Source organism: Cnephaeus nilssonii (genome assembly GCF_951640355.1).
Source record: "Cnephaeus nilssonii genome assembly, chromosome: 11".
Lineage (NCBI taxonomy): Eukaryota > Metazoa > Chordata > Mammalia > Chiroptera > Vespertilionidae > Cnephaeus > Cnephaeus nilssonii.
Window position 1 is genome coordinate 1,422,988 of NC_137082.1, and position 19,020 is coordinate 1,442,007.

General features: G+C 64.0%; 2 protein-coding genes across 5 annotated transcripts; both read left to right on the top strand.

The window, feature by feature from the left end:
• Window positions 1-41: 41 nt before the first annotated feature.
• Window positions 42-5,970, top strand: SAMD10 (sterile alpha motif domain containing 10). The gene is made up of 5 exons (XM_079784495.1): window positions 42-1,694; window positions 3,527-3,708; window positions 3,783-3,954; window positions 4,284-4,424; window positions 4,623-5,970. Exons 1-5 carry the CDS (start codon window positions 1,604-1,606, stop codon window positions 4,643-4,645), a joined length of 609 nt encoding a protein of 202 aa, XP_079640621.1. The 5' UTR covers window positions 42-1,603; the 3' UTR covers window positions 4,646-5,970.
• A 2,318-nt stretch (window positions 5,971-8,288) lies between these two features.
• ZNF512B (zinc finger protein 512B) lies at window positions 8,289-18,921 on the top strand. 4 transcript variants are annotated; one of them, XM_079784105.1, is made up of 17 exons: window positions 8,613-9,999; window positions 10,268-10,390; window positions 10,692-10,834; window positions 11,189-11,317; window positions 11,435-12,234; window positions 12,350-12,576; window positions 12,681-12,752; window positions 12,851-12,997; window positions 13,159-13,283; window positions 13,353-13,445; window positions 13,641-13,739; window positions 13,818-13,988; window positions 14,133-14,327; window positions 14,533-14,634; window positions 14,906-14,968; window positions 15,298-15,396; window positions 15,563-18,921. In XM_079784105.1, exons 1-17 carry the CDS (start codon window positions 9,981-9,983, stop codon window positions 15,809-15,811), a joined length of 2,856 nt encoding a protein of 951 aa, XP_079640231.1. In that variant the 5' UTR covers window positions 8,613-9,980; the 3' UTR covers window positions 15,812-18,921. The 4 variants fall into 4 exon arrangements, with proteins under 4 accessions (XP_079640229.1, XP_079640228.1, XP_079640230.1 ...); XM_079784103.1 differs by lacking the exon at window positions 8,613-9,999 and adding an exon at window positions 8,289-8,376 and having other exon boundaries at window positions 13,353-13,739; XM_079784102.1 differs by having other exon boundaries at window positions 8,612-9,999; window positions 13,353-13,739.
• Window positions 18,922-19,020: the final 99 nt, after the last annotated feature.

Below are 19,020 nucleotides of genomic sequence, written 5' to 3' on the forward strand. Positions count from 1 at the left end.
GCGGGAGCGCCTCAAGCGGTGCGGCGGGCCGACCGCCCGGCCGAGACGACGACGCCCTGGACCGCCCCTGCGGGACCTGGAAACCGAGCGGCATCCCGCGCCCTGCGCGTTCTCCCTGCTTCCCCGGCGCCGGCCTGGGCCCGCCCCGCCGCTCGCCTGCTTGCTCTCCTAGTCGCCCGCCCGGCAGGCCCAACACGCCTGAGTGTTGTGCAGGCTCCTGCGGGGCAGGGGGTGTCGTGGTTGTGGCACCCCTGCCTGCGGTGCTCCGGTGTAAGGGCTGCTGCCCTCGCTCTCAGCCTTCCGATGCGGACAGAGCCCTCTACAGGCCCCGCCGCCCACGGGGCCCCGGCCATTCCCGGGAGGGCGGGAGCCCAGCTCTGGGGAGCGGATGGAGGAAAACACGTGAAGGCAGCGCAGAGCTTGGGGACCAGTCAGCCTGTGGGAGGGTGAGCCCAGGCGCACCTCTACCGCGGGTGTTGCTGAGCGTGGGGACAGGTAGGCCATCACTGCTCAAGCTTTAGGTGGACGTGCATGACTGCTCCGCACACAGGCCCTGGGCACCTGGGCTCACGCCCCCACACGAACCTGGGAGAGCGCTCAGGCGCGTGGCAGAGCAGGCAAAACTCCAGGCCAAAGTCTGACCTGCCCTGGCCGGTTTGGCTCAGTGGATAGCAGGCTGAAGGGTCCTCGGTTTAGGCTCCATCCTCCAGTAACAATTGATGTGTCTCTCTCACATCGGTACCGCTCTCTTTCCCTCCCTTCCACTCTCAAAGTCAACGGGAACATCCTCAGGGCGGATGAGCAGAAGGAAAGAAAGCCGGCCTTCGGCTAGCCCAGCAGCCCAGCCCGCTCAGCACTTCCTGTTCTGGACACACACCCTCCGGCCTCTCTGGACACACACCCTCCGGCCTCTCTGGACACACACCCTCCGGCCTCGGAGTCCCTCCTGCGCCCGGCCCCTTAGGGCCAAGCCTTGGGCACCGAGTCAGACTCCGGGCCCACGGGAGGGGACAGACCCTGTCGGTCCTGGAGTTCACAGTGTGGTGGGAGGCAAGAGGGGTTCTAACTGACTTCTCCTGGGAAGCAAGTGCCCACTTGAGGGAGAGACCTATGGAAAATGTGTAAATTAAGGAGTAAGTTAAAGGAGTAAATTGAGGTAGGAGAATGGAGGGAAGTGGTTGGTCTGGCCTTTGACCTGGGCCCCAGGGGGCAGAAGGTCCCAGGAGCAGGTAAGACACCCCCTCCTGCCCTGCACGCCAGGGGACGAAGGTGTGCTGACCCCCGCCTCTCGCACTCGCACCTGCAGACGCTCGGACCCTGCAGGCGCACAGTCCCTGCCCCGGAGCCGTGCCGGGGCGCAGGCCGCCCCTCGCCCTGGCGGACACCTACGTTTGCATCGCAGACCGCGCGCCGCCGACACACCTCCGAGCTTCCGGAGCGCGCCCGGCGCCCGGCTCAGCGGCAGGTGCCTCGCCGCGCAGACTCCGGGACGCGGGGACCGTGCGGGCGCGGGCGGGGGCCGGCCGGGGCGGGGCGGTGGCGCACGTTCCCCGCCGGCCACACGGCCGCCCTGCGCACGGCGAGGGGCGTGTGCGCGGGCCCCATGTTCACGGAGCTGAGCACCCAGCTGAGCCCCCCGCGAGGCCGCGCCGGGGCTGTGCGCGCCGCATTCGGAGAGCGCCGGGATGTGGACGGTGAGCGCGGCTGGACACGGGGATCTCGCGGGCTGGGGGCTTGGGGGCCGAGGGGGCGGGGCGGAACTTCGCGGACTCTGAGCCGCGGCAGGCGGAGCGGGGGGGGCAGGGGGGTCTCGTCCTTGCTGAACGGGGTTCCTAGTGTCTTTGTCCTGCGCTGGGTTTGGGGGTGCCGCGGCCTCAGGCCTTTGGGATCAACGCTCCCTTGGCTTGGGGGAGGTGACCGCTCTCGGTTCCTGTCCGTAGGCTGGCACCACCGTGAGGTTCCCTTTTTCTTCGCTGGGGGGTAAAACACACGCACACACACCCTCCCCAGCCCTTTGCGTTGGGGCCAAGGCCACAGCCGGGCTCGAGCGCTCCCCCACCCCCATTTTCTACTGTAGAATTAAGACGTTGGGCTGGGAGGAGAGAAGGGCAGCGTGTGGACGGAGATCCCACCCGGAGCGCGGCCCGGAAATGGGTGGGACCCGGCTGGCCGGGGACAGGTGCGGCGGCGGAGGCGTCCGACTGGTTTGCCCAGAGCAGCGCGCTCTCGCCCAGGCCGGGCCGCAAAGCGAGGCCGCGCAGCCCTGGAGCCTGTTCCCCAGAAGGTGCCGCTTAGAATAAGTCTTTCCCACGGTCCTCGAAGCCACCTCAAGGCGGCGGCCACACTGGCCACACTCAGTCTGGCCCTAGACCTCAAGTTTAGAGTCCCCTAGGGCCATCTGATAACAGAGGGGTGCGAGAATGAGGAGGAGGTGCCAAGTCCGATGAATGGAATGGGGTGGGAGAAGAAGGGGGAGGAAGATGCGCCCCCCTACCTCCACCCCCGCCCCCCCCCCCTTACTGAGACCTGGGCACACGGCCAAACCCTCCCCTCCGTGGGGTGGAGGGAAGGTCTCTCACCCTTTTCGGGGAAGGACTCCGCCTGGGAACCTGATCCTGCCTGCTGAGTCAGAGTCTGGGTGCTGTAAAGACTCGGCAAGCCTGGGCCCAGCTATCTGTCGGCCCCAGGGCCCTGTTGACTTGTGGACATTACCCAGAGCCTTCCTCCCTCCATTCACTCATTCACAATGCTTCTGGGCACCTGTGTGCCAGGACCTGTGCAAGTCCTTGGGAGGGGCCTGTCCGGGTGTCAGCAGCAAGCCCAGAAATTGTGGTAAAACTAAAAGTTGGCAGGTGTAATAAACTTGTGGGGAGAGACATCTCCAGGGGTCCTGAGTACATAGCTGCACCCTGCACCCTGTACTGAGCGGCCCATGCCAGCTAGGCAGCCGCCATGCACAGAAACCATCCTGGGCCAGGGCCCTGTGGGAGGTGGGAGCAGGAATCCCCGGTGTTGGCCGCCGGAGTTCAGGCTTCTTGTCAATGAGCCACTCCTAGTGAGCACTGCTAGGCAGGGCGAAGCTTCAACTCCAGGTGCAGAGCCTGGGTTCAGCCTATGAGGAGGGGCGGGCAGGCCACCCGAGGGCCTCCCACCACACAGCGTGTAGCAGGCAGGTCCTACGTGTGTGCCCTGCTTGGTGTGGCTTGTGCCAAGGCAAGGGTGAGGTCAGCTGTCCCAGGGCAGCCCCATTGGCTGTCCGTCTTGGGCTCCTTAGTGGGCATATCTTCTCTAATCCCAGCAGAATTGGTCCTGCTCCCCAGAGCATGGGTGTTGGACTTGTTTGTTCTTCATCCTTGAGCTAGGTGGGGTTCTCAAGACAGCTCATGGTGCTTCCTCCCGCCTCTAGGGGATTGGAACCCCTGGTTGGGAAAGTGGCTCCTTCCTCAGTGGAGGGGAGACGGGCTGAGCAAGGAGAGTAGCCTCTGTCCCTGCCCCGGACCACTCTGACCGGTGCCCTGCTCCACAGCCACCGCCCACTTCAGCTTCTGCCGGACGCGCCTGGAGCACACGGTGTCAGCTGAGAGCCTCCCCTGCCACCTGCCTCGGACGCCAGGCTCCAGCCTCACCTGGCATGACTCACGCAGCCAGAGGGCAGCTGGTGGCCGGCCAGTCAAGCTCCTGCAGCAGCCTGGCACAGAGGCCCCCCAGGTACCCAGCTGCCTTCCCCATTCGGCCCCGGCCCTCCCCACCACCTCACTGCATCTGCTGCCCTCTCCCCCCAGGGCCGGCTGTACTCTGACCACCGCGGCCGGTGCCACACGAGCCCCCCACTGGGCGGCCTGACGAGGCCGGTGGTCCTGTGGAGTCAGCAGGACGTGTGCAAGTGGCTGAAGAAGCACTGCCCCCACAACTACCTCATCTGCGTGGAGGCCTTCTCCCGGCACGCCATCACCGGTGAGGGCCGATCCCAGGAGAGCTGTTTGCTCCCCACAGCCTCTCCTCAGGCCTGTGTCTGCAGAATCTCTCATTGTCTCTCCCAGTCTCTCCTTTCATCTGGCTTTTCTCTGCAAAGTCTCTACCCATCCTTGTCTCTCCCTGTCTCTCTGAATTGACCTGTCTCTGTCCCCCCCACCTCTCTCTCTCTCTAACCCCCCCTTTCTCTTTCTCCGTTTCCCCTTCTCCCCGTCTCTGGGTCTGTGCCTCCCCTCCCCACTTCTCTCTGCCTTCGCTCCTGATGCCCACAGGACATTGACCTGGGCGCGACCCCTTTCCCGTCCCCCCAGGCCGGGCCCTGCTTCGCCTGAATGCGGAGAAGCTGCAGCGGATGGGCCTGGCCCAGGAAGCCCAGCGGCAGGAGGTGCTGCAGCAGGTGCTGCGCCTGCAGGTGCGCGAGGAGGGGCGGAGCCTGCAGCTGCTCAGCCAAGGTCAGTGGGAGGAGCCAAGGATGCCTAAGAGGCTTAGAGAGGTCTGCGGGGTTGGGTTGCAAGTCCCCCACTCTTGCATGCAGGGAAGGTGGGTAGACCTCAGGAGCATGGCCGTGGGACCCCATAAGGGCTCTCCCACACCCACGGTGGTGTGGAGAACGCCAGAGGCCCCATTCCAACTTACCCATCCACCCATAGCTTCCTTCGGACCCATGTCCTAGTTGCTGCCCAAGGCTTGAACCCCAGACCCCAGCACTGTGACCAGAGCCCATGGCAAAGATGAGGCACAGCCCTTCTCGGACCTCCAGGAGTCCCCAAGGGCCCAGCCTGGCCCAGTGGAAGGTGGGACCAGGATTGTCACCTCAGCCACCTCTGGTTGTGCACGGTGGGCTATGCCTGGGATTGGGCTGGTGGGGGCTTCCTGAGTGTCTGCCCACCTCCCAGGACCTGGGCCCAAGCCCACCATTGGTGCTGCTGGCGGCATTTGGGGCAGCCGCCTGGAGCCAGAGCGGGGTTTGGATGTTCCCCAGGCTCCCAGGGAGTGTTTATTTGTATTCCTCCACTCACACCCTCCGGGCGTCCTGTCCTCCCAGGACAAGAGAGCTGTCTGCCACCCTCCGAGCACCTGGAGGACTACCCACAGAGGCGGGATACACGGCCAGGCCCTGTGTGCTGTGTGCCCACTCCCTGCCCTTGCCCAGGCCCAGCAGGCCCAACCTGCTGCCCAGATGATGGTCATCAGTGTCCACCGGCCAGGCACCCTGCCCAGCACCTTCACTCATTATTTACGTGCCCCTCACATGCCGCATCTACTCCTGGGAAGTGAGGATAGAGAAGTTCAGGATTGCCCAAGAGCCTAGGACCTAACAGGGCACGATAGGGACCCGCACTCAGCACGGGCAGGTGGCACCAGAGGGACCCGCACCAGCACGGGCAGGTGGCACCAGAGGGACCCGCACCAGCACGGGCAGCCCGATCCTGGCCTTAGATTTGGGAAAGCTTCTCCTCTCAGGCTCATGGAGCCACCCTGGAGGCACAGTGATGGGCGGGCATTCCCCTGTCCCTTTCCAGGGGAAACCTAGGTTCTCATCAGAGACATCCCCATGCTGCCCACTGGAGACCCAGCCAGTGGTGCCGAGCGGTCGCAGAGGGCCTGCGGTGGGCGGGGCTGCCGGCAGAGGGTCAGTGAGGCAGCCCTGAGCCTCCTGCCTCCTGCTCCCTGCTTGCTGCTCCTCTGGGGGCCTCAGAGCCCCCAGCCTGCTCTGTGCCCCGAGCTGGCTTCAGGAGGCTGGTTTCAGGTCCCACGTGGAATTTAGATAACTGGCCTGGTGCCCAGCCCCCCATGGAAAGTCCCCTGCCCTGTCTGGCTGCCCTGAGTGTCCCCCACGTCGTGTCATTGCAATGTCGCCCTTTCCCAAGGGCCCCTCCCATCTCTGCCCCCTTCTCCCTCCTTTGTCTTGTCCCCCAAGCTCGTCTTGTCTTTCTGGGTTTTGCGTCCACTTTTTTATATTCTGATAAGACCAGAAATAAACCTGGTTCTCAAGTGCCCCAGTGTGGTGTCCAGTCAGCCGGCTTGTGGGGGTGGGGCAGCCCTGAGCCGGAGCAGGGTTTCCCGGCCCAGCTGCCTCCTGCCAAAGCCACCAGGGGGCAGTGGTGCGGCTCCTGGCCGGCACCTGTTCATCCCAGGAACGAGGGGGCGGAGCCAGAGCAGAGGCTGGGCTCAGACCGAGGATGGCACCTGGACGCACCGCGCAGGTGAGCGAGGCTCCTGGGCCGCTGTCACCAACGGCAGCTGGGAGGCTTCACGCACCAGAAACCGATTCCCTCCCGGTTCTGCAGGCCCCAGGCTGAGACCAGCAGGGCTGGGGCGACCCCTTCCTCACCCTTCCCAACTCTGGTGGCTGCTGAGGATTGCTGGGCTGAGACACGTCACTGTGTCCAGGACCACTCGGTCACTTCGCCTTCTGTCTGTCTCATCACTTCGCCTTCTGTCTGTCTCATATCTCCCTCTTACAAGGACACTTGTCATTGGACTTAGGGCCCACCTGGATATTCCAGGATGATCTCATCTCAAGACCCTTAACTTAATCACAGCTACAAAGACTCTTTCCAAAGAAGGTCCCACTCACAGGTTCCAGAGATTTTTTTAAAAAGATGTTTTTATTGATTTTAGAGAAAGAGAAAAGGAGAGGGATAGAGAGAAATATTGATGAGAGACATCGATCGGCTGCCTCCTGCACGCCGCACGCTGGGGACTGAGCCGCAACCCAGGCATGTGCCCTGACCAGGAACTGACCATGACCTCCTGGTTCATGGGTTGACACAACCACTGAGCCACACCAGCTGCGTGGTTCCAGAGATTTGATGTAGCTATCTTTTGGGGACTCCCATGTAGTTTGCCACAGGGCAGTGCCCTGACATAAGAAACACGGGTCATAGCACATGCTTTGACACATGTATGCAGGCAGCAGCCAGACACCAATAGTAACTCAGAGGCATAAACCAACCTCTGCAGTCTGAACACAGACACAGACACAGAGACACAATGACACCAGCATCCAGACCCAGAGCAACACTCTCCAACACAGTATCTCAGACACACAATGACCCCAACCTATAGAAACACACATGACATTGCATGAGACCTGACCTCCAGACATGCTGCAGCCTGAGCATACGTGTGCTAGGTCCAGACATACTCCCCCCCGTGTCCAGCCACCTGGAAACTAACACAAGTATCTTCTCACCTAGTACAAGACACAGACACACCCTGACACTGATGTCCAAAGGGGATGTTGCCCGACATACATGGTCAACGACATACATGGTCGCTCGGACACACACCTAGCAACACTGACACATCACATACAAGGACATGCAGACTTACACGGGGAAAGCTGCCAGCCTTGGATGTACCTCAGGGCACGCACGCTGACCTCTCCCAAAATCTGTGTCAGTGCGGGAAGGACCTCCTCTCTCCTGTGGCCACACCGGCCTCTGAGGACTGACGGACTGACCCTCCTCAGAGTGGCCCGCCTTGCCTCTGCCTCATGGGGAGACCGTGGCCTGGAGGAAGCGGATCCCCAGGGTCCCTGTGAGAAGTGGACCTCAAATGTGCCATCTTTTGTGCCATGCCCCCCGCAGTGCAGCCGAACCTGCTCCAGGGTGATGGGTGGGTCAGTGTGCGGGTGGGTGGGAAGGGCCTCAGGGAAGGAGGTGCGCCTTGTAACTTCCTTTCCAACTAGCACTCCTGCCCCTCTTGCATTCATTCCCGCGTCCTGGTGGGGTTGCTGTCCATCACCCCCACACCTGACACCAGCTTCCCTGCAGGGCGCCACGTTCTGGGGCGCAGAGGAGCAAGGCAGTGGCCACTGCCCAGAAACACCCCATCCCAAAGCAGACAGGCTGGTCTAAATGGTCAGTAGACCCAGCGAAGCGCGGCCTCACGCCAGGAGCCAGGTCCCGAGGGTGGCCACAGGCAGAGGTGTCCAAGGCTGGATGGGAGAGGCCGGACTCTGCTCTGCAGGCCACGGCCAGCTCAGGCCCCAGGACCCGGCGGCCGCACCTTCTCAGGGCCGGACGGAGCGGCGGCCGGTGGCTTCCATCCGAGCGCGCTGGGCTCGGGCAGTACCCGGCGCCCCTAGGGTGCCTCAGTTTACCCCACTGTCTGAAAAAGCGTCTCCCGCCCTATGGGCAGCATAACTGGCCACTTGGTACTGGAGGCCCGGCGGAGGCCCCCTAGCCCCGCCGGCCGGCCGCCCCCTCCCTCCGCCGCGGCCCTCGCGCGCGCAGGATACCGCGAGAGTCCCGCCCCCCAGCTGTCAAAGGTGGGAGGGGCGGGAGCGCGCATGTGCGCAGCCCGCGCAGCCCGCGCTGCCGGCCCCGCGCCCGCGCCCGGTCCGCCCGCCCGGCCCCGGCCCCCGCCCCGCCTCCGGCCCGCTGGGCGCCGCAGGTAAGCGCCCGGCCCAGGCCCCGCGCAGCCCCCGCGCTGGCCGCGCCCCCGACCCTGACCCCGAGCGCAGGTGGGGGGGCCGCGCCCGAGCCCCCGCCCGCCGCCCCGCGCCGCGCCCGCCACCCCCACCCCCGCCCCGCGCCGCGCCCCGCGCCCCGCGCTGGCGCTGCGGCTCTGCCTCCTCCTCCTCCTCCTCCTCTAGAAAAAGTCGCCATTTTGGTTCACTGCCTACCCCCCTCCCCAGGCCCCGCGATCGGCCCTTCCGGGGCCAGGCCGGGCCCACCCCGCGCAGGTGACAGGTGTGCCGCGAGGTCAGCCGCCAGGTGTGCATCCCCTGGCCAGCTTCTTAGACGCGCCGGGGCCGCAGCTGGGGTCCAGGGCCGAGGGGCCTTGCCGTGGCCCGGCTGGCTGCCTGTGGTCAGCGCGTGGTGCCCCCACAACCCAGCGAAGGTCCCACCTTCTCGTCCCTACTGGGCCCTCCGGGAGGGTGGACGCCCTTTCTCCTGTGTGAGAGTTGCAGGCCTGGATGGAAGGAGGGTCTCTGCCTCCTAGGCCAGCCCTGGCCCCAGGCCCCCCAACTTTGAATTGTCCTCAAACTGGATAAAGACTGGAAAGGGGGTCCCAGCAGGAATCTGCACCGAAGGCCACTTGAGGTCACCATGGGACGGGGTGACTGATGTTGGAGGTCTCCTTTGGAAGCTGCAGTGTGAGGCCTTTCAGAGAAGTTTGTTCAGACCTTTCTAGACCTGTGACTCTCTCCAGGCCCAGGACCTGGGCACCTCCTTGGCAATGGCAGTGACTGTACCGACCTCTGACCTCAACCTTACCGACAGCTTCTGTAATTCCCTTCCCGTCCTCTCTGATCTAAGTTATGAGGAACTGCCAGGAGAGGGGTCACTGTTCACAGAGCCCCTACCCACCCTCCTCTGCAGCCTTGGGTGTCCCCATTAGAGGACCCAGCGGGACTGAGCTCGGAGCCCTCCAGTTCTCATGCCCATGCAGGCCCAGCTCACGTGGCGAGGTGTTCCCTGTGGCTGGTGGCCAGTAGTCTCTGAGTGGTGCTGGTGGCCCTGTAGATGGGGACTGAGAGGTTCCAGCGGGTGGAGGTGAGGAGGTCGGCCAGGTGGAGGTTGGCCGAGGAGCCCAGCCTGCGTGAGGTGTCCATCGGGGTGGAGGGCCCCAGCAGGAGCAAACAGAAGCGGATCCCGTAGGAAGGATCCACTAGCACAGGGACCAGGACCCGGTGCCGCAGGGTCCTCCTTCCTTGGTCCTGCCTCTGGAAAGGGACACACGTAGTTGGAGAGTGGTTAGGGGCCCTCAGTGCCCGCATTGGCCATCTTCCATCGTGTCCTGGGGAGAAGGATCCAGGGGCGCCTGCCTGGGTAGGGTGGCATTGCCTTGGGCCTGGGTGGGGCTGAAAGGAAGGTGTCCCAGGGTGCCCGGCCAACACAGCCTGTGTGCCAACAGCCATGTGGCATCGTAATTGGCCCCAGAAGGAATGCTGTTAGCCTGCTGCCCGAGCACCTGCCTCTCCTGGGGCCACCTACCCCGCGCTGGGCCTGAGGTGCGTGGCTCTCGGCACCTCGGGGCTGTGTCCAGGACTCATGGAGCCCATTGGACCTGGTGAGGGTCTCAGGAGGGGTTAGATCCTTCCGAGCTGATGGGGTCTCCTAGGGAGAGCTCAGCTGGGCAGTCACTCCCCTAAACTAGAAGCCCCCCATCACCTGCTTTCCCTGTGACCAAGAGCACAGGCAGGCTGGCTCCCTTTTCTGCAGCCAATGAGCAGGTCTGTTTGTGGGGCGGGGGGGGGGGGGGGGGTGCAAGGACAGCCATTTCAAGTCCTGAGAGCCGGCCCTGAGGGACCTCACAGGTCTGTCCACTTGCTCTGCAGCAATGACTGATCCTTTCTGTGTTGGAGGCGGCCGCCGGCTCCTGGGGTCCAGCAAGAGTGGGTCTGGGAAGGATGGCAGCCAGAATGAGGCCCGGCTTCCTGTGCGGCATGATCCAAAGCTGGGTAAGAGGGGTCAGGCTGAGGTCAACTCCAGGCTGTCACAAGCAGCAGTGCTGAGTGTGGGCCACCTCCTGAATATCCAGCTCCTGGGTCCAGGTAGCTGCCTGGGCTCCTGAGAGCCTTCCCAGGGTGGGGGCAGCCAGGGGCCCTGGATTCTTGTCCTAGGCTGACCACAGCCTTCCACCCCCACCCCATGCCTCATCAGGGAGGGGAGTGAGGCTTCCCCCAGGCCTCCCAGCCTCCTGGAGAGCAGGTAAGATTCCAGGGAGCACAGCTCCAAGCCTTGATGTGCCGTGTGCTGCAGGGTTGCCGGTGTCCCGGGGTGGGCAGACAATGCCTAGCCAGGCCCCACTCTGCTTTGACCCGGGAAGTCCAGCCAGCGACAGGACAGAAGGGAAGAAAAAGGGGCGTCCGAAAGCTGAGAACCAGGCCCTCCGAGACATTCCCGTGAGCTCCCTGAGGGCTGGGTGGGGCTCATGCTGGGGTCTGCCTGTTAAGGCCATTGCCCTGCCTTTGCTTGCCACCCACATGTCCAGCACCACGCCCTCAGCCCACATCAGTGGGCCGGCCACTCTGTGCCTAGGGATTCGTGGTGTGGCCTGGGGCCCCGTGGACCATGTTCGTGGGCCCCTCGCGAGCACCCTCACTGCTCAGGGTGGCCTGGATCTTGCTGCGGTCCCAAGGTCGAAGGGCTCCTGCAGTCTGCCTGCCCTGCAGGCCAGGGCAGGTGCTGAGTCTGGGGCTCGGGTCGGCAAAGGCCGGGGTGGCTGAGGGTCAGCAGCCTGGCCTTTCCCACGCCAGCTCTCCCTGATGAACCAGTGGAAAGATGAATTCAAGGTGCATTCACGGGTGAAGTGTCCCAACTCAGGGTGCTGGCTGGAGTTTCCCAGCATCTACGGGCTCAAGTACCATTACCAGCGGTGCCAAGGGGTAAGGGGCTGTGGGCTGGGGAAGAGGAGGCCCGAACCCACCCTGCCCAGCTGTTGGCTTGGGTGTGTCTGCACAGAGGCCTGGGCAGCCCACCCCACGCCTGCCCTCTCCACCCAGGGCGCCATCTCAGAAAGGCGGACCTTTCCCTGCCCCTTCTGTGAGGCCGCCTTCACCTCCAAGACCCAGCTGGAGAAGCACCGGATTTGGAACCACATGGACCGACCCCTGTCTGCCCCCAAGCCTGGGCCGGTCAGCCGGCCAGTCACCATCAGTCGGCCCGTTGGGGTCAGCAAGCCCATTGGAGTGAGCAAGCCTGTCACTATTGGCAAGCCCGTGGGTGTCAGCAAACCCATTGGGATCAGCAAGCCAGTGACGGTCAGCAGGCCTGTGCCGGTCACCAAACCAGTGACAATCAGCAGGCCTGTGCCAGTCACCAAACCAGTGACAATCAGCAGGCCTGTGCCGGTCACCAAACCAGTGACGGTCAGCAGGCCTGTGCCAGTCACCAAACCAGTGACCGTCAGCAGGCCCGTGCCGATCACCAAGGCTGTGCCGGTCACTAGACCTGTGCCAGTCACCAAGGCTGTGCCGGTCACCAAGCCCATACCAGTCACCAAGTCTATGCCCGTCACCAAGGCAGTGCCAGTCAGCAAGCCAGTGCCAGTCACCAAACCTGTGCCAGTCACCAAACCAGTGACCACAAACAAGCCGGTGCCGATGACAAAACTTGTAACGGTTACAAAACCTGTGCCAGTCTCAAAGCCTGTGACAGTCAGCAGGCCCATTGTGGTCAGTAAGCTGCTGACAGTCAGCAGGCCCCTGGCCATCAGCAGACACACACCGTCCTGCAAAATGGTGCTGCTGACCAAGTCTGAGAACAAAACTCGGGCCACGGCGAGGGCCAGTGGAAAGAAAAGGTATGGGGGTGCCTTCCAGGTCAGGGGTGGGTGCTCACTGGCTGCAGCCTGGGATAACGGCCCTCAGCGCGCCCCTTACCCCCCTGCCTCCTGCTCCGTACCTCCCTTCCTGCAGGGCTGCGGAAGGCCTGGACGCCTGCCCCCTCCCACCCAAGCAGGCGCGGTCAGAGAGCGGGGAGTGTGGCCCAGCCACCACAGGCCAGGGCTCAGCCTTCCAGCCCAGCACAGACCCCAGCAGTGGCCCCCTTTCTCTGGGCAGCAGGCCCTTGGGGGGCAAGGAGGTGCCAAGGGCCACAGGCCCTGTGTCCCTGCCTGAAGAGGGAGCTGAGCGCATGAAGCACAGTAAGACGGGGCGAGGGGTGCGGCAACAGCCAGGATGGGCAGCGGCCAGCCGCCCGATGGTTATTTGACCAGATCTTGGCCCTCTTTTCTCTCCCCTGAGTCAGGAAGGAAGCAGAAAACACCCAAGAAGTTTACAGGGGAGCAGCCATCCATCTCAGGAACCTTTGGACTCAAAGGTGAGGCCCCAGTCAGCCAGGCACCTGTGGGACGGGGCTCCTGCACAGGTGTGCTCAGGCCCTCGGCCCACACCTGCGCCACCCACATGTGCACACAGGCCTGGCCAAGGCGGAAGACAAGTCCCGAGGCTACCGTGCCAAGAAGCAGGAGGGGCCTGGCCCCGAGGATGTCCGAAAGAAGGTGCCGGCCCCTGCCAACACTGTCAGCAAGGAGGTGCCGGCCCCCGCAGCCCACTCAACCCAAGGTGGGGGCCACTGTGTGGTGGGGCACAGGCTGGGTCTTGACTGAGAGGTGGTTACTGGACCACACAGAGGGGGGCTGAGTGTGGACCCTGGGCTGTGTGCTTGGCGTTCAGGGCATCTGGGAGCCCAAGACAGCCCCTGAGGCCCTGGCTCTGCCCCGCAGGTGGCCCCGAGGAGCAGTGGCAGCGGGCCATTCATGAACGGGGGGAGGCCGTCTGCCCCACGTGCAGCATGGTCACCCGGAAGACCCTCGTGGGGCTCAAGAAGCACATGGAGGTGTGTCAGAAGGTAAGGCTGCCCCAGGGGCTTCTGTGGGGAGGCGCCCAGAGCAGCTTCTCATGGGTCACCTGTCTGCAGCTGCAGGATGCCCTCAAGTGCCAGCACTGCCGGAAGCAGTTCAAGTCCAAGGCCGGTCTCAACTACCACACCATGGCTGAGCACAGCGCCAAGGTACGCCACAGGGCCCAGCTGCCATCCAGCCTGCCCACTGACACTGACCACAGACCTGCCCTTCATCTCACCCACCCTGCCAGCCCTGCCCACTCCCCTTTCACTCCCACACTGCCTGCCCATGGACATCTGTGGCTCCAGCTCGGGGCAGGGGCCCAGTGGGGATGGGGCACTGAGGCTGGGCCTGCCCCCCAGCCCTCTGACACAGAGGCCTCCGAGGGGAGTGAGCAGGAGGAGCGCGAGCGACTGCGCAAGGTGCTGAAGCAGATGGGGAGGCTGCGCTGCCCCCAGGAGGTCAGTGGGACAACAGGTGGGACAGGGTGGGGCGAGGCACAGCCCCTTGCTGGCCTCTTACTGACCTGTGACCCCCAGGGCTGTGGAGCCGCCTTTTCCAGCCTCATGGGCTACCAGTACCACCAGCAACGCTGTGGGAAGCCGCCCTGCGAGGTAGACAGTCCCTCCTTCCCCTGTGCCCACTGCGGCAAGACCTACCGCTCCAAGGCCGGCCACGACTACCACGTGCGCTCGGAGCACACGGCCCCGGTGAGTGGCCAGTCCTGTCCTTCAGGCACTGAGCATGTGTGCCCCCCACTTGTTCATGCGCCCCTGCCCACAGCACGTGCCTGGCTCCCCGCACCTGCAGGCCATGTGGCTCCCGTCATTCACCTTGGCCTCCTCACCTTGCAGCCCCCCGAGGAGCCCCAGGACAAGCCCCCTGAGGCCGAGGACCTGTTGGGTGTCGAGCGGACCCCCAGCGGCCGCATCCGCCGCACGTCGGCCCAGGTGGCCGTGTTCCACCTGCAGGAGATTGCAGAGGACGAACTGGCCCGAGACTGGACCAAGAGGCGGATGAAAGATGACCTGGTGCCTGAGACGGCTCGGGTGAGCGCCTGGGCTCTGAGCAGGATGTGCCTCCACGTGGGGTTCCCTGTGATGGCCCTGCCCCTGTGACCTGGGCCAGCGTTGACCTCGAAGGCCCGGATCTCCTTGTGGAGGGTACAGCTGAGGGCCTCTTCAGAGCGGTGGGAGTGTCGCTGTCAGCTCGGGCCCAGCTGCGGGCTCACCCGGGGCCTGCCTGTTTTCACAGCTCAACTACACTCGGCCAGGCCTCCCCACGCTCAACCCCCAGCTGCTAGAGACGTGGAAGAACGAAGTCAAGGAGAAAGGCCACGTCAACTGTCCCAATGACGTGAGCTGGGGCAGGCTGGTGGGTGGGCACGGGGACGCTGGGACTTAGGGACAGAGAGCCCAGGTATGGCCCTGGGTGACAGCCTTCCAAGTGGCCAGCCTACCTGTGGTCCCTGGGCCTCTGCAGGGTGCTCAGACAGAACCCTGTTGGCAGAGAGGCCTCGACCTCAGCCCCCGAGGCCCAGCCTGCCCACAAGTCTCCATGGGGTAGGAGCTATGAGTTGTGTGGGGGCGCTGCCGGGAGGTCCTCCCCATGACTGTCTCCTGCCCAGTGCTGTGAAGCCATCTACTCCAGTGTGTCCGGCCTCAAGGCCCACCTCGCCAGCTGCAGCAAGGTGAGTCCCAGGCTGTCCACCCTGTGCACAGGTGCTCAGCGGTGCCCCCGGGGCCCCACACGTGGAACATGCGGGCTGGCCTTTTGGGCAGCCTCCTCCATGAGCCCAGGACTAGCTGGTGCTCCGTGACCACCTCAGCCCAGGACCCTTTGCCACCCCCCAGCTACAGACAGAAGTCAGTCAGTCCCAAGTTGTTCCGCCCACGGGAGGAGCCCGTGGGTGCCAAGGGGCATGCTGACCTGCCTAGATAAGCCGGGGCCACCTTCCCGTAGCTGCAGGTGGGGGAAGTCCTGGGCCAACCCCTGGGGCCGGGCTGCCGTGTCTTGCAGGGAGACCACCTGGTGGGGAAGTACCGCTGTCTGCTGTGTCCGAAGGAGTTCAGCTCTGAGAGTGGCGTCAAGTACCACATCCTCAAGGCCCACGCAGAGGTGGGTGGCACAGCCTGTGTGAGGGGCCGGGGTGGGGGTGGGCGGTGATGTTTGAGTGAGAGGCCAACGTGGAAGACCGGCGCCTCTCGTGCTTCTCGTCCAAGTGGCTTCAGCTTCCTGAGGGCCCTCCGTCCCGGGGCCTCCACGGCTGTTTCTCTCCCCCCAGAACTGGTTCCGCACTTCGGCAGACTCGCCTCCCAAACACAGGAGCCAGGAATCGCTGGTACCCAGGAAGGAGGAGAAGAGTCTGGCAGGCGGGAAGAAGCGGGGCCGCAGGCCCAAGGAGCAGCTCCCTGAGGAGCCTGCGCCCAAGATGCACCCCCGCCAGGAGGACTGGCCCCCAGGAGGCAGAGACAAGGGGGCCCGGGGCTCCACTGGCCGGAAGGTGGGAGCCAGCAAGTCACCCGAGAAGTGAGCATGGTGGTTGGCAGGGCCTGGCCCCATGCTGGCCGAGCCCTCCTCTGTCCAGGGTGGGGTAGCTAGCTCTGGGATGCCCTGCCCGCCAGTTCCCCAGCCCCACCCCTGCCTCCTCCTCCGTCCAGTGGGGCACAGCCCTGCTCTTCTCCGTGAAGGCGGCCCTTCCCTGGCAGGCTGCTGCAGGCACACCCGGGCTGGGCTCCCTGAGAAGGGCCAGGGGCAGTCACAGAAGTGCAATCGCCTGGAGGGACATTCACGGGCCTGGCAGAGCCCGGAGGGGTAGAGGGAGGGTCTGCGGCCTGGGCCTCGGTGCCACGGGGGTGGTGCAGAGTGGCCAGATGCCTTTTGGCCCCGGGCACGTGAGCTGCGTGCCCCACCTGCTTCCTCAGGCCCAAGGCTCGGGGGTCCCTGGTTCTGGGCTGATGAGGGTACCTCAGCAGCCTCGCCTCTCTACCCAACACTGGAACCCCAGCACCCCCAGCTACCTCCCTGGACAGACCCTGAGTCTGACCGCTGCCGTGCTGGCCTGAAGGTCCGTCCCCTTCCCCCTTCCCGCCTCTGGTTCCTCCGCTTCTGTCTCTACCTCTCCAGGCCCACCCTCCCTGCCTGTGTGACCCCTGCTGTGCTGGGCCCCCCCCACACTGGCTTGTGTCCGTTCTGGTGGGGAGAAAGTGGCCCGCCCATGGGCTCTCTGCCATCCCAGCAGTACTCCCTGCTCGGGGCAAGGGAGGGCCTCTGGTTTTCCGCTTGCAGGGCTGCAGGAGCTGGGGCCACGAGGAGCACGCTCCAGCTTTGCCCTCACTGCGGGCCTGGCTGGATAGCCTGATAGGTTAGGGAGCGGCCAGTCTGGGCCCTGGGCCGTGGGCAGGTGGGGCAGGGAACAGCCCAGCTCTGTGGAGTGACCACTGCAGGAAGCAGCCTTCTGTCTGCTGGTCTGGTTTGGCCTGTGGCCAGGTTCCCGTGGGAACACCCTACCCTTTTTGTACCTGCCCCTTTGTCTCTGGTTGTGTGGTCTTTTGATGGGAGAGCTGAAGGCCAGGGAGGGGGCTTGGCCAAGGTCACAGTGGGTTGATGGGAGCTCTGGGCTGTCTTGGCTCCCTTTGGGGCCTTGAGGACAGCTAGGCCTGCAGGTTGGCGTTCAGGCTGGAGTCCAGGGCACCTGGAGGAGTGGGTGGACACCTCTGGCCTCCTCCCTGGGCCCCGCCTTCCAGCTGTGGCATTGCCTCGGGGAGGAGGACACTCAGTGGCACTGGGTTTGGATGGAGGCTGTTTTCCACAGGGGGGTGGGGTGGGCTGAGGGCTCGGCCTTGCCGATCCTGGACGATGTGAATTTTGATATTTTCCTGTGTGCTTGTTTCTCCTGGATGTGTAGTGGATGCCAGTCTTGTGGCTGTGACAAGTAACAACCCTTTTTTATTCTGTTTTTTATACAAAAACTTACAACAATCTGACATTTTGGTGCTAAGGATCTCCTGGTGCCAATGGTGGAGCTGGGGGCTGGGCTAGGGTCCCTGGGTCCCTCCCCTGCTCAGGGAGGCAGTACTGACTGGGCACCTTCTGCCCCAAGCTGCCATCCTCACCCAGCCTTGGCGAGGAGGGGCTCCAAGCTGGACTGGGCGCTCCTCACCCTGCAGTAGGGGACAGGTCACTGTGCTGCCTGTCTCTGGCTTCTCTGTCCAGAGGCTCTGTTCCTGGGCAGCCCTGGCCTGGTGGTGTAGGGAGCGGGTGTAGAGATGTGGATCCTTCCTACTCACACATATGGCACAGGGGAGTGGCCCAGCGTCAGTCAAGGTGGGCGCAGGGGCGGGGCCTGGGACGGGAGGCTTTCCTTCCTGTGCCCTGGGTGTCTGTGGTGCAGAGCGGTGGAGGTGGGTCAGGCAGCCACTGCAGGGGCGGCCTCGGGAGGGGAGCAGCGGGAAGCAGGCGCTGACGGGAGCCCCGTACACTTTCTCCGCCCCTGTCACCAACGGCTGGAGGAGGCTGGACCTCAGCACCTCTCCTGGGGACAGCCGCCTGCCCCAGCCTCTCAGGTACTTGGCCCTTGGGGTGTGGGGGGCTGGTTTTGCTGGGGTGTTTCCAGGTCACCCTCCAAAGTCCACAGATGGTCCCTGGAGTGGGACTCCGCCTAGATGTGTGGGAAGAGGTGGGGTCTTGGAGAACTTGAAGTTTAGCACTTTACCCCGTCTTCGTCTTTACAGTGGGTGTGGGGCTGCTGCCCAAGTGGCTGGTGGGTTGGACCCGCCTCCCTACTCCCCTAGCTCTGGTTGGTGAGTGCAGTGGCAAGCTGGAGGCAGAGGCCTCTCGCAGGGGCCGAGCCCTGGGTGGCTCAGCAGGACCTGCCCACCTCCACTCTGGCAGGGACACAGCCAGGTAACCTGGCCTTGGCTACACCTTCGGTGCGAGGGTCCCGAGTGGCAGACTCCGGGGTGTAGTAGGCATGGACTATGCCCGAGACCCAGCCCAGGGCATAATGCCGGGTCCCTTTCTGAAGATCTACCTCTGGCCCTGCCCACCCCCTTGCCCTGAGAACAGGAAAGGGCTGACACTTCACACAAAAATAGGATGCACTTTATTTGCTTGTGCAAAGGCAGATGGATGAGGGTGTCTCCTGATGTGACGGGTGGCCCTCAGACGTAGCCTGCCCCCCCCCCCCCCCCCCCCGCCCCGTTCCTCTAGTTCAGAAGGGAAAGGACGGTGCACCCTGACCTGCGGGAGGCAGGGCGGTCCCCGTGTGTCCTCGCTCTGCCTGCCTCAGGAGGCTAGTCCTGGAACTGAGGTTCAAGGGGGCCGGCCAGTTCCTCCCGCCTGGCAGCCACACATCCTGTACTTCGGGTTTCTTGGTTTAGTTTTTTTAATGCCAGTTCTCCGTACATAAGTGCATTTTGAAAGAGAGGTCCCAGCTATCCCTTGTAACCATATATAAACATATATATTCTATCTACAAAGTGTTTATTTGCAAGCTGTTTTGACGGCGAGCTCGGGCCCTGCTCACCTCGTGACTGTCCCGGTCCTCGTCCCCGCCCCCAGGCCCTGAGTGGCACGGGCGGGCCATCAACTGTATGTATTAAAAATGGCTGTATCAAATAAATGTTTATTGATTGTTTTCCAGGGGTGTGTGCGGCTGAATTTGTGGCAACACGCGGGGTAGGGTCCTTCCCCGGGCTGACGATGCCCCCTCTGGGGGGCGGGGTGGGGGCTGCCCAGCCG